This window comes from Ctenopharyngodon idella, chromosome 2, assembly GCF_019924925.1.
Source record: "Ctenopharyngodon idella isolate HZGC_01 chromosome 2, HZGC01, whole genome shotgun sequence".
In the NCBI taxonomy this organism is placed as follows: Eukaryota; Metazoa; Chordata; class Actinopteri; order Cypriniformes; family Xenocyprididae; genus Ctenopharyngodon; species Ctenopharyngodon idella.
The window spans coordinates 42,241,639-42,254,963 of NC_067221.1; the positions used below are offsets into that span (position 1 = coordinate 42,241,639).

The 13,325-nt window shown below is 41.2% G+C and overlaps 3 protein-coding genes across 9 annotated transcripts in view; 1 reads left to right on the plus strand and 2 right to left on the minus strand.

The window, feature by feature from the left end:
- mau2 (MAU2 sister chromatid cohesion factor) overlaps positions 1-13,325 on the plus strand; it is a 266,008-nt gene that overhangs the window by 179,472 nt on the left and 73,211 nt on the right. The gene's annotated exons all lie outside the window — the stretch shown is intronic.
- LOC127496549 (zinc finger protein 287-like) lies at positions 544-7,630 on the minus strand. The gene is made up of 2 exons (XM_051864240.1): positions 7,230-7,630; positions 544-3,679 (listed from the first exon to the last, which is right to left on the minus strand). Exons 1-2 carry the CDS (start codon positions 7,480-7,482, stop codon positions 2,643-2,645), a joined length of 1,290 nt encoding a protein of 429 aa, XP_051720200.1. The 5' UTR covers positions 7,483-7,630; the 3' UTR covers positions 544-2,642.
- On the minus strand, positions 8,904-12,936 carry LOC127496607 (zinc finger protein 184-like). The gene is made up of 2 exons (XM_051864245.1): positions 12,584-12,936; positions 8,904-11,101 (listed from the first exon to the last, which is right to left on the minus strand). Exons 1-2 carry the CDS (start codon positions 12,834-12,836, stop codon positions 10,233-10,235), a joined length of 1,122 nt encoding a protein of 373 aa, XP_051720205.1. The 5' UTR covers positions 12,837-12,936; the 3' UTR covers positions 8,904-10,232.

The following is a 13,325-nucleotide window of genomic DNA, read 5'->3' on the forward strand; positions in this document are numbered from 1 at the left end:
ATAAATTGCCACTAAATAAATCAATAAATGTAAATAAATAAGAAAACAAATCTGACTTTTGCTGGCTGGTTGTTATTATCATAAAAATAAAACCACCAAATAATCACTGACAATTAAATATCATTAACTTGAACCTGTAAAACACTGTTTAAAGAAGAAAAATTAAATAATCTTGGTTGGTTGTTATTAAAATATTTTGCCACTAAATAAATGAATGTGTAAAAATAAATACATAAATAAGAAAAAATAACCCAACTTATTTTAACCTGATTATTTATTTTGGTTGTTTTTAAAAATAAAAAACATGAAATCAAATTTGCAACCCATTTAACTCCCACAATCTAAAACTTAGTTCTCTTTGAAATGGTCATTTCATAATGTTGGATTATGTACAAAATAACATTTTAAATAATATTCAAAATCATAGCCTATATACATATATACATATATATATACATATATATGTGTGTGTATTTTTCTCACATTGGTACATGAATATACCCATTAAGACAGTCATGAACAGAAATGAAGCTGTTAAGTCCGTTCAATTTGAATATAAGAGTGTTTAATGAGGAAAAAAATGTGATGCAGAAATGTAAATGTGGAAAGAATGCACATTAAAAATCATAAATAGCACAGCTCAACTGCAGAAATGCATCAATCAGCAGGTAAATGTATTCAAACCGTCAGCGTCGCTCAATGGATCAGTTGCTCACACTGCACTTAACCCTGGGTTAACTTAACTTTAAAAAATCTTGGACATTTTTTAAGTCTGGGTTAAGCAAAGTTTTGCAACTGCAATTTGAAACCGCTAGTTTAAACACAGCCGACTCTGAACTGAGGCACAAAATGATACATATAAAAACGTTTAGTTAAAGACAACCAATCATAATCTCAACAGCACTACCCTCATTAAATATTCATGTACAATGAAACTTCCAAGTGCAACGGACGGAAACCACTAGAATGTTGCAAATGTGTTATCTGGAGTAAAAAGAGACAGTATTATTTTTGCTGTATGTTTCAGAAGAATCAAGGCAGATTTAAGAGGCAAAATTTCCACGGATGGATGAGCAGTTATTAAAACATGCGAACCACATTCTGCAACCATAAATTACTGAATTGTACACATTTCAATGGTCAAAAACCAAATGTGGGTCACTTTTTTCTTTTAGAGAGGAATGTCTGAAGAACAAATAACATTCAAACTACAACTGTCTCTCATTTCCCTCTATCAAAACCATTGCGTAGAACATTCCTGCCCAAGTGCCATAAATGTTCTTTTTCCAAAGTTTGTGTGCCTGTAACTCAAAAAGTATAAAAGATATTTCAATATGATTTTAAATTCTGGTTCTTTATAAACTTCTCTTTTGGAATCTTCTTTTTTTTAAGGCCCAATATGGTTCAATTCCAGAGATATTGGGATCTCAATGCGGCTCCATGTTCAAATTGTTGAATTCTATCCATTTTCAATGGTTGAAAACCAAATGTGATTTTGTGTTTATCCAGTTATGACCACATAAATGCCAATAAGAACAGTAACCCTTTAATGTTTCAAAGTTTGAGATATTATCAGTGATTCCACCAAATGTTATAACAAAAGGAAATTGTAATAATTAAACAATCCAGGTGAGGCCAAATGTGGTTTACTGATGTGAATACAATGTGTTTGGAGGCATGAAACTTGTTTACAACATGTAGTTATGATTCGAACTCTTGGTAGCTTCAGAAGCTGTTAAAAATAACAAAATCCCTTCTTCCAAATATCTCTGAAATGGATTAAAATCTAGAATTTTATGAACAGAATACTAAGAGCAAGTTAATGTGCCTCAACTTGACCATTTCAGTGGCACTCAGACAGGAATGTTCTATACAATTGTTTTGATAGAGAGAAACAAGATGCATTTCTAGTTTCAATATTTATTCTTCAGACATTCCCCTTTAAAAGCAGTAAGTATAAACTGTATGAAAAGTGACTTACATTTGGTTTACGACCATTAAAAATGGTTAAAATTCAACAATTTGCACATGGAGCTGCATTGAGATTACCATATCTACGGGATTGAAACATATAGGGCCTTAAAAATGAACATACCAAAAGAAAAGTTTGCCAAGAACCAGAATGTAAAATCATACTGAGATATCTTCGATACTTCTTGAGTTACAGGCACACAAACTTTAGAAAAAGAACATTTATGGCACTCAGGAATGTTCTAGAGCATGTGATTGTTTTCATAGAGGAAATCAAGATACTGACAGGACCTAAAACACGTGCAAATGCTAAACTTTCCCTCTATGATGGTTAAACTTTGCAAAAACTTGACAGAATCACCTGGTCTGTACGGATCATGGATCAACTACGATCAATCCCTATACTTGACATTGCACCAGTAGCGGCTTTTGCTATGTTTCACCAGTTTCATTTGAAAAGCGCCTTACATAATGAAGAGGACACGGCTCTTTTTCTCCGCCATCACTCACCAGGGGTGGAAATTAACAGGGGCTTGGGGCAAAGAAGCCACCAAAATTAAATGAAAAAAAGGTTCCAAAAACCAAGATATGGCGCAAAAAAATATCTTTGTATAAATCTCACTTTGAGACATATGGAAAACCTTGCGTGAGTGCGGTCATGTCCACGTTTATCATCTCTGTCCGCTGTGCAAGCGCATGTGTCTGAGACAGTTGTCCTGTCTGGAGAAGGTCTTATCACACAGCTGGCACCGGAAGGGTTTTTCACCCGTGTGCACTAGTCTGTGAGTCAACAGCCGCTTTCTCTCCGTGAAGCCTTTGCCGCACTCCTCACACCGGAAGGGTTTTTCGCCCGTGTGCACTAGTCTGTGAGTTAACAGCCGCTTCCTCTCCGTGAAGCTTTTGCCGCATTCCTCACACCGGAAGGGTTTTTCACCTGTGTGCACTCGTCTGTGTGTTATGAGCCACGTTCTCTGCGTGAAGCCCTTGCCACACTCCTCACACCGGAAGGGTTTTTCACCCGTGTGCACTCGTCTGTGTGTTATGAGCCGCGTCCTCTGCATGAAGCCCTTGCCACACTCCTCACATCGGAAGGTTTTGGGGCCCGTCTGCTCGCTTGCACACGCCCTCCGTGTGAGTGTTTTGGGCAAACACGAGCTTGAATGTGAGGATGGAAGTCTGTTCAAAGGCGTCGAGTCAGATCTGGTTGAGCGTCTGTGGGAATCCTGAAGATTCAAGTCGTACTTAACGTCTGCAGCGCCAAAGCTCTCATTCTCCAGAACACCACCAGGAGCCAATAAACCAGACTGAGTCGACGCAGTCATCGGATACTCCATCATCACATATGGATCTGTTAAATTCTGGGAATGTTGCTCTGACTTCATAAGATTTTCCGGATGGTCAAATGCTTTCCCTGAACACCATAAACGAGAGTTTCCATCATCGCAGTTGTTTTGTCCTTCACGCTTCTGCTCCGCCTGAACTTGATTCAGTGTCTGATCCACAAGTTCTTCCACCTGTTCGATCTTCATCTTAAACTCCAGTCCGCCGAGCTCCTCTTCCACAGGTTCCTTCAGTGGCGTTACGGACTCTTCTTGTTTCAGCTGCTGTGAATTCATGTTTGCCACATGTGAAAAGTGAGGTTTCTCCTCTGAGAGGTCCTTCACAATGACCTTCTCAGCCTGTACTTCCTGAGAATGAGCCGTTACACCTGTCGAGAAACACAAGTCATATGTCAATAAGATGTTTTAATTCAAATTCTTCTACAACACAAAGAGTTCCAGGTCTAAAATCTACACTGATCTGGCATAACATTATCAGCACTGACAGGTGAAATGAATCACACTGATCATCTCTTCATCACGGCACCTGTTAGTGGGTGGATATATTAGGCAGCAAGTGAACATTTTGTCCTCAAAGTTGATGTGTTAGAAGCAGGAAAAATGGGCAAGAGTAAAGATTTGAGCGAGTTTGACAAGAGCCAAATTGTGATGGCTAGACGACTGGGTCAGAGCATCTCCAAAACTGCAGCTCTTGTGGGGTGGTCTGCAGTGGTCAGTAGCTATCAAAAGTGGTACAAGGAAGGAACAGTTGTGAACTGGCGATAGGGTCATGGGCGGCCAAGGCTCATTGGTGCACGTGGGGAGCGAAGGCTGGCCCGTGTGGTCTGATCCAACAGACGAGCCACTGTAGCTCAAATTGCTCAAGAAGTTAATGCTGGTTCTGATAGAAAGGTATCAGAATGCTGACCCCTGTCCACCGCCGAAAGAGCCAACAGTGGGCACGTGAGCATCAGAACTGGACCACGGAGCAATGGAAGAAGGTGTCCTGGTCTGATGAATCACATTCTCTCTTACATCACGTGGATGGCCGGGTGCGTGTGCCCTTACCTGGGGAACACATGGCACCAGGATGCACTATGGGAAGAAGGCAAGCCGGCGGAGGCAGTGTGATGCTTTGGGCAATGTTCTGCTGGGAAACCTTGGGTCCTGCCATCCATGTGGATGTTACTTTGACATGTACCATCTACCTAAGCATTGTTGCAGACCATGTAGACCCTTTCATGAAAATGGTCTCCCTGGTGGCATTGGCCTCTTTCAGCAGGAATAATTTCTGAATCCCAAATGACACACTTCATATGCACTTTCGGTCTTGTGGACTTACAATGACTGCCGCGAGCACGTGTCCATCAAGTCCACAAGACCGTAGGGTATCCCATTCATCATTTTAGGTTTCAGAAGGGTGCTCGCAAGCGCCCTCTTTGCGGCCGCTATGCGCCCTCGATGCGCACTTCAGCTGAGCCCGCAAGTCTGCGAGCTACGCAGAGGACTTTACCCGGCATTTGGGACCGGGCCAATGTGCCCTGCCACAAAGCAAAAATCTTTCAGGAATGCTTTGAGGAGCACAACAACGAGTTTGAGGTGTTGACTTGGCCTTCAAATTCCCCAGATCTCAATCCAATGGAGCATCTGTGGGATGTGCTGAACAAACAAGTCCGATCCATGGAGGCTCCACCTCACAACTTACAGGACTTAAAGGATCTGCTGCTAACATCTTGGTGCAGATACCACAGCACACCTTCATGGGTCTAGTGGAGTCCATGCCTCGATGGGTCAGGACTGTTTTGGTAGCAAAAGGGGGAGCAACACAATATTAGGAAGGTGGTCATAATGTTATGCCTGATTGGTGTATATGTGTCAGTATTAGTTGAATTTCACATTAACACATCAAATCATCAGGCCAATGAATTGTATTATTGGTGCAAGAATAGTTTGATTATACACTGCTCAAAAAAATTAAAGGAACACTTTTTTTTATCATAACATCAATAGCATGATTGATATGAATAGCATCAATCAGTTAAACTCCTGGGATGTTTATCTGGTCAGTTCAGTAGCAGAGGGGATTTTTAATCAGTTTCAGCTGCTTTGGTGTTAATGAAATTAACAACAGGTGCACTAGATGGGCAACAATGGGAAGACCCCCAAAACAGGAATGGTTTTACAGGTAGAGGCCACTGACATTTTTTTCCCTACTCATCTTTTCTGACAGTTTTTCACAAGTTTTGCAATTGGCTAGGGTCAGTGTCACTACTGGAAGCATGAGGCAATACCTGGACCTTACAGAGGTTGCACAGGCAGTCCAACTCCTCCAGGATGGCACATCAATACGTGCCATTGCCATAAGGTTTGCTGTGTCTCCCAGCACAGTCTCAAGAGGACAGGGCCGTAGAAGGTCCTTAACCCATCAGCAGGACCGGTGTCTGCTCCTTTGTGCAAGGAGGAACAGGATGAGCACCTATAAAATGACCTCCAGCAGGCCACTGGTGTGAATGTTTCTGACCAAACAATCAAAAACAGACTTCATGAGGGTGGCCTGAGGGCTCGACGTCCTCTAGTGGGCCCTGTGCTCACGGCCCAGCACTGTGGAACTCGATTGTAATTTGCCATTGAACACCAGAATTGACATGTCTGTGCTTTTCACAGATGAGAGCGGGTTCACCCTGAGCACATGTGACAGAGGTGAAAGGGTCTGGAGAAGCCATGGAGAATGTTATGCTGCCTGTAACATCGTTCAGCATGACCGGTTTGGTGGTGGGTCAGTGATGGTCTGGGGAGGCATATCAATGGAGGGACGCACAGACCTCTACAGGCTAGACAATGGAACCGCGACTGGCATTAGGTATCGGGATGAAATCCTTGGACCCACTGTAAGACCCTACACTGGTGCAGTGGGTCCTGGGTTCCTCCTGGTGCACGACAATGCCTGGCCTCATGTGGCGAGAGTATGCAGGCAGTTCCTGGAGGATGAAGGAATTGATTGAATGGCCCCCACGCTCGCCTGACCTAAATCCAATAGAACACCTCTGGGACATTATGTTTCGGTCCACCCGATGCCACCAGGTTGCACCTCAGACTGTCCAGGAGCTCAGTGATGCCCTGGTCCAGATCTGGGAGGAAATACCCCAGGACACCATCCGTCGATGTTGTCAGCACAAGCACGTGGGGGCCATACAAACTACTGAGTACCATTTTGAGTTGCTGCAATGAAATTTCAGCAAAATGGACTAGCCTGCTGTCCCATATTTTTACTTTGATTTTCGGGGTGTCTTTGAATTCAGTCCTCTGTAGGTTGATAATTTTCATTTCCATCAAACAATGTGGCATCCTTTCGTTCCTAACACATTACCCAGTCCATATCAGTATGGATTTCCAGCATATTTTTCCCCTTTGAGATCTGATGTGTTTTCAAAGTGTTCCTTTAATATTTTTGAGCGGTGTAATTATTAAAAAATTATTTGAGTATCATTGTTATATCTGAAAATAAACACCAGCTGAATATAATACCTCTGTTGTAACCTTTAATATTGTAGTGTACCAAATGAGAAGGTTCCCTGTATAGTATGCAACATTATTTGGGAGAGATTTTTTTTTCCTTAAGAAAAACTAAACGATCGGTATCGGCATCAGCCGATATCATTCTGAATAATCGGCTATCGGTGCATCTCTAATATATATATTTATATCATGGTGACTTTTAACATATAAAACAAATATTATATAAATATAATGAATAGTAAATCATATTTAAAATCAGTATATATATATATATATATATATATATATATATATATACTGATTTATACACACACACACACTCACTCACTCACTCACTCTATATATATATATATATATATATACACACACACACACACACAGTTGGATGTTTTTATTTGATATTATTAACCAGTTCATACTCACTCGTGTCCATCATGATCTCCACCTGAACGCCGACGGAGCATCTCTCTGATTCCGCAGTGACTCTCTGTAGTTCAGTCTCCGTGAGCATCAGTCGAGCCTTCAGTCCCTGGATCTCCTCGTTTCTCCTCCGGATCTCCTGATGAAGAGCAGCAGCCTCTTCCTCCAGCAGCTGACTGATCTCCGCCACCGCCGCCTTCGCCAGCACGGTCATGATCGCGGAGATCTGAGTCTGGAACATCCCCGCGGAACTCATCTCGCTCTCAAAACACTCTGTACATACATTACTAGGAAGAAAACACAACTGCTTCTCTGGGTCCTGCTCATTCGTGACGTGTTTCCGGGGGACTTTTAGGAAACGCTCACCAAATTAAAAGACATGCGGGCAGCGGAAATGTATTTGTGCGGAGATTTTACACGATTTATATGAATTTTCAAAAGCTATTTTATAGTAAATAAATAATAATAGTAATTATAACATCAATTATAACATAATTATAGTAAAAAATAAGATACTGGCATCTCCCGAACTCTGTCTTTTCACCTCATTAAGACTTTTCTTGAAAAATCTCAAGACTGAAGACATTTCTATATAGGATTTTCTCTATATCAAGTTTTATTTTATTCATTTAAACGTTTTCATTTCTATTATAAGTTTTATTTTATTTTAAATTGTATTTTTTGATTGGATGATTTATTATTAGATTTATTATTTATTACTGGACATAACACTGTTCAACATTAAAGTGATAGTTCACGCAAAAATGAAAATTCTGTCATCATTTACTTACCCTCATCTCGTTTCAAATTCGTAAGACTTTTGTTCATCTTCGAATCACAAATGAAGCTTTCTGTCCCTCCATTGACAGTCTACGCAACTGCCACTTTGACACTTCAAAAAGTTCATAAAAAGATTGTAAAACTAATCTATATGAGTAGAGTGGTTTAGTCCAAATTTTCGGAAGAGACATGGTCACTTTATACACTGAACAGATTAAATTTAAGCTTTTATTTACATATAGCCATTCATCAACGCACACATGACGTGTGAGAACCAATCACTAGTCTGGTTTGTTTATATCGCGCTGCCTTTCTGCTAGTGACGTTAGGGCAGTATTTTGATTTTCTGTCGTGATTGTGAAAAATGTCGCCTTTGTAGGTCATTCATGCTGAATCGAGAATTGCCATAGGAACTCACATCATCCTTCAGGGAAAAAAACTGGACGGTGTAATACAAATTTAGCCTTTTCTACGTGTAAAAACACTAAGGGAAGCAGGTTGAGGAGGTGACGGGAAGATGCCGTATAGCAACTCTAATAATGTCACTGATTAAACCCACTGCCTATCATTTAATAAAATAACATTGCTTAGTGTTTTTGAAAGTTTTGCATTTTGTTTTGTTTAACAATTAACATTACATTTGTGAGTATGACTCTCACTCGGCTTGTAAGGCAGTATAACTTGCACTCAGCCACTTCAAAACTGTTCACAAGCTTCTATGGGTTTGATTTTGGTTGTCATTTGTTGAAATAAATACAAAAAAAATACAGTGTGTCTGTCTGTCCGCTGAATGTGACCCTCCGATTCTCCTCCGTGGTCATATGTGAAAGTGACAACAATAAAACTTCAGTTACATTTACACCCTTCCAACAAAGAAATGGATCGACTTCTGTCAGCTTGTTGAACACATTTTTTTTTATTTGGACATTTTCTACCACATGATGGCTGAAGCAGCAGCGCGTGACACTGTTTTCGTGGTAACCAGATCAACATTGTGAACGGAATTCTACAAAACTGAAGTGAAAACACCAAATGATCATGCAATGCGATAAAATATCTTCTCTTCCCTGCAAACAATACCATGAAGAATGTTAATATTTAACCAAGTAAAAAACAAAAAAGGTAAGCAGATATCCATATTCATTTCAGTATCAGCAAACGCAAAACGCTATTAAAGACGACAACTTTTAAAGTTAAAAAAATGATAAGTTACAAATGACAAAAGCTCATTTTGGTTTCTCAGTTTGATAGAGCAAACCATAAACGACGCAAAACAGGAATTTTGAGCTTCTGCATGAACCAATGAGGTTCATTCTCGTGTTACGCAGAACATTCTTTTTTTTAAATACTTATAAGCAATATCACACAAGCAAAAGTGCTGTTTTCCCAAATATCGGCATGTTTGCAAATGTGATATTGATTTTACAACAATTCAATAAACAATAAGTTAATAGGCTATTAGGGGACGTACATTTTAGACACAAAATTGTCAATATTATCTGTTTTTTCTCTATTTTGCCCATGAAAATAGTTCCAAACAGTAGAGCCATTGTGCGTCTTCGAGAAACACAGTTTCAGTTTCGTTACTAAAAGAATCCGCGTTTCAATGAATCGTTCTAATGAATGACTCGACGGCTCAGTCACTTCTGCTTTGTTACTGAATGAATCAGCTGTTTTGAATCGGTTAAGTGAATGATTCAATGACTAACTCTTTAAGACAATGATTTGCCGCCACCTACTGGTGGTTATAGTTTTTCACTTTAGCTGAGCGACGAAGATGGAATGCTGTTTTTGTTTGCGGTCGTGATTGTAACAATAGAGATAGAATACTTTTATAAATAGACTATTAAGAGCGAAATATGAGATGATAGCAAATATAACAGAGATAAAGTAATCGCAGTCGCATTGCATGACTATCGTGGATGCGCACGTCACGATATTGGTGCTAAAACGATACATCGTGCAGCCCTATTTCAGTTTTAGTTATTTTAGTACATCAAGTCAAACTAAATGAAAATGAAAAAAATGTTTCAGAGGCAAATAGCCGAAACTATTATGAACCTTGGGACGATTACAAACTTGATCATCATGAAACATTACTGTCATGGCAAGGGAGACGTTACGTGATGAATGTGTAAGATGTGTGAAACAGGCCTTAATGCAGAAATGCAACACAGTTACAATACTAAGAAATCTCACATATGAAACACCTCGTGTCCACGTTCATCATCTCTGTCCGCTGTGCAGGCGCAAGTGTCTAAGGCAGTTGTCCTGTCTGGAGAAGGTCTTACCGCACAGCTGGCATCGGAAGGGTTTTTCACCCGTGTGCACTAGTTTGTGTGTTATGAGCCGCGTCCTCTGCGTGAAGCCCTTGCCACACTCCTCACACCGGAAGGGTTTTTCACCCGTGTGCACTCGTCTGTGTGATTTGAGCCGGGTACTCTGCATGAAGCCCTTGCCACACTCCTCACATCGGAAGGGTTTGGGGCCCGTCTGCCCGCCTGCACACGCCCTCCGTGTGAGCGTTTTGGGCAAACATGAGCTTGAATGTGAGGATGGAAGTCTGTTGAATGGCGCCAAGTCAGTTCTGGGTGAGCGTCTGTGGGAATCCTGAAGATTCAAGCTGTACTCAACGTCTGGAGCGCCGAAGCTCTCGTTCTCCAGAACAACACCGGGAGCCAATAAACCGGACTGAGTCGACGCAGTCATCGGATCCTCCATCATCACATACGGATCTGTAAAATTCTGGGAATGTTGCTCAGACTCCATAAGACCTCCTGGATGGTCAAACGCTTTCCCTGAACACCATAAACGAGAGTTTCCGTCATCGCAGTGGTTTTGTTCTTCACGCTTCTGCTCCGCCTGAACTTGATTCAGTGTCTGATCCACAAGTTCTTCCACCTGTTCGATCTTCATCTCAAACTCCAGTCCGCCGAGCTCCTCTTCCACAGGTTCCTTCAGTGGCGTTATGGACTCTTCTTGTTTCAGCTGCTGTGAATTCACGTTCGCCACATGTGAAAAGTGAGGTTTCTCCTCTGAGAGGTCCTTCACAATGACCTTCTCAGCCTGTACTTCCTGAGAATGAGCCGTTACACCTGTCGAGAAACACAAGTCATATGTCAATAAGATGTTTTAATTCAAATTCTACAGCAAAACAAAGAGTTCCAGGTCTAAAATCTATATACACCGATCAGGCATAACATTATGAGCACCTTCCTAATATTGTGTTGCTGCCAAAACAGCCCTGACCCGTCGAGGCATGGACTCCACTAGACCCCTGAAGGTGTGCTGTGGTATCTGCACCAAGATGTTAGCAGCAGATCCTTTAAGTCCTGTAAGTTGTGAGGTGGAGCCTCCATGGATCGGACTTGTTTGTTCCGCACATCCCACAGATGCTCGACTGGATTGAGATCTGGGGAATTTGGAGGCAGAGTCAACACCTCAAACTCGTTGTTGTGCTCCTCAAACCATTCCTGAACCATTTTTGCTTTGTGGCAGGAGCATTATCCTGCTGAAAGAGGCCACAGACTCCAGGGAATACCGTTTCCATGAAAGGGTGTACATGGTCTGCAACAATGCTTAGGTAGGTGGTACGTGTCAAAGTAACATCCACATGGATGGCAGGACCCAAGGTTTCCCAGCAGAACATTGCCCAAAGCATCACACTGCCTCCGCCGGCTTGCCTTCTTCCCATAGTGCATCCTGGTGCCATGTGTTCCCCAGGTAAGCGACGCACACGCACCCGGCCATCCACGTGATGTGAAAGAAAATGTGAGTCATCAGACCAGGCCACCTTCTTCCATTGCTCCGTGGTCCAGTTCTGATGCTCACGTGTCCACTGTTGGCTCTTTCGGCGGTGGACAGGGGTCAGCATGGGCACCCTGACTGGTCTGCAGCTCCATACGCAACAAACTGATGCACTGTGTATTCTGACACCTTTCTATCAGAACCAGCATTAACTTCAGGAGCAATTTGAGCTACAGTAGCTCATCTGTTGGATCGGACCACACGGGCCAGCCTTCACTCCCCACCTTGGCCGCCCATGACCCTGTCGCCGGTTCACCACTGTTCCTTCCTTGCACCACTTCTGATAGCTACTGACCACTGCAGACCGGGAACACCCCACAAGAGCTGCAGTTTTGGAGATGCTCTGACCCAGTCGTCTAGCCATCACAATTTGGCTCTTGTCAAACTCGCTCAAATCTTTACACTTGCCCATTTCTCCTGCTTCTAACACATCAACTTTGAGGACAAAATGTTCACTTGCTGCCAAATATATCCACCCACTAACAGGTGCCGTGATGAAGAGATAATCAGTGTGATTCACTTCACCTGTCAGTGCTCATAATGTTATGCCTGATCAATGTATGTAATATATATATAATTAACATAGAATTATAATATATATATATATATATTATAATTATTAACTGAATAATTTTTTTGAAAACTGGTGATGTTTATTATATTTACGATAAATACAAATACAATTTTATTTACTAATTAATTAACCTTTTTGTACTAATTTTATACTTATATTTTACGAACATTACAGAAATGTAACTATAAATACTCACTCGTGTCCATCATGATCTCCACCTGAACGCCGACGGAGCATCTCTCTGATTCTGCAGTGACTCTCTGTAGTTCAGTCTCCGTGAGCATCAGTCGAGCCTTCAGTCCCTGGATCTCCTCGTTTCTCCTCCGGATCTCCTGATGAAGAGCAGCAGCCTCTTCCTCCAGCAGCTGACTGATCTCCGCCACCGCCGCCTTCGCCAGCACGGTCATGATCGCGGAGATCTGAGTCTGGAACATCCCCGCGGAACTCATCTCGCTCTCAAAACACTCTGTACATACATTACTAGGAAGAAAACACAACTGCTTCTCTGGGTCCTGCTCATTCGTGACGTGTTTCCGGGGGACTTTTAGGAAACGCTCACCAAATTAAAAGACACGCGAGAGATCTTTTCAGAAGTTATTTTATTGTAAAATATATAAAGTATTAATATAGTAAAAAAAATTATATATACTTTACTATTTAAGTTTTATTTTCTTTATTTAAATGTCATAAATCATCAGACATACTATTGTACTGTAGTTTGAGCATTTCTATTATAAGTTTTATTTTATTTTAAATTAATTTATTATTAGATTTATTATTTATTCATTAGTTATTGGACATTCTGACGTTGTTAATGTTCAACATTACAGTGATAGTTCACCCAAAAATGAAATTCAGTTATGAATTACTCACCCTCATCTCGTTCCAAACCTGTAAGACTTTTGTTCATCTTTGAAACACAAATGAAGATATTTTAA

Bases quoted from the DNA above. Each gene is read 5' to 3' on its own strand.
- LOC127496607 (XM_051864245.1), bottom strand. From the start codon at position 12,836: ATGAGTTCCGCGGGGATGTTCCAGACTCAGATCTCCGCGATCATGACC. The intron at 11,102-12,583 runs GTGAGTATTTAT...GTTTCTCGACAG, and splicing joins GGAGATCATGATGGACACGA to GTGTAACGGCTCATTCTCAG.
- LOC127496549 (XM_051864240.1), bottom strand. From the start codon at position 7,482: ATGAGTTCCGCGGGGATGTTCCAGACTCAGATCTCCGCGATCATGACC. The intron at 3,680-7,229 runs GTGAGTATGAAC...GTTTCTCGACAG, and splicing joins GGAGATCATGATGGACACGA to GTGTAACGGCTCATTCTCAG.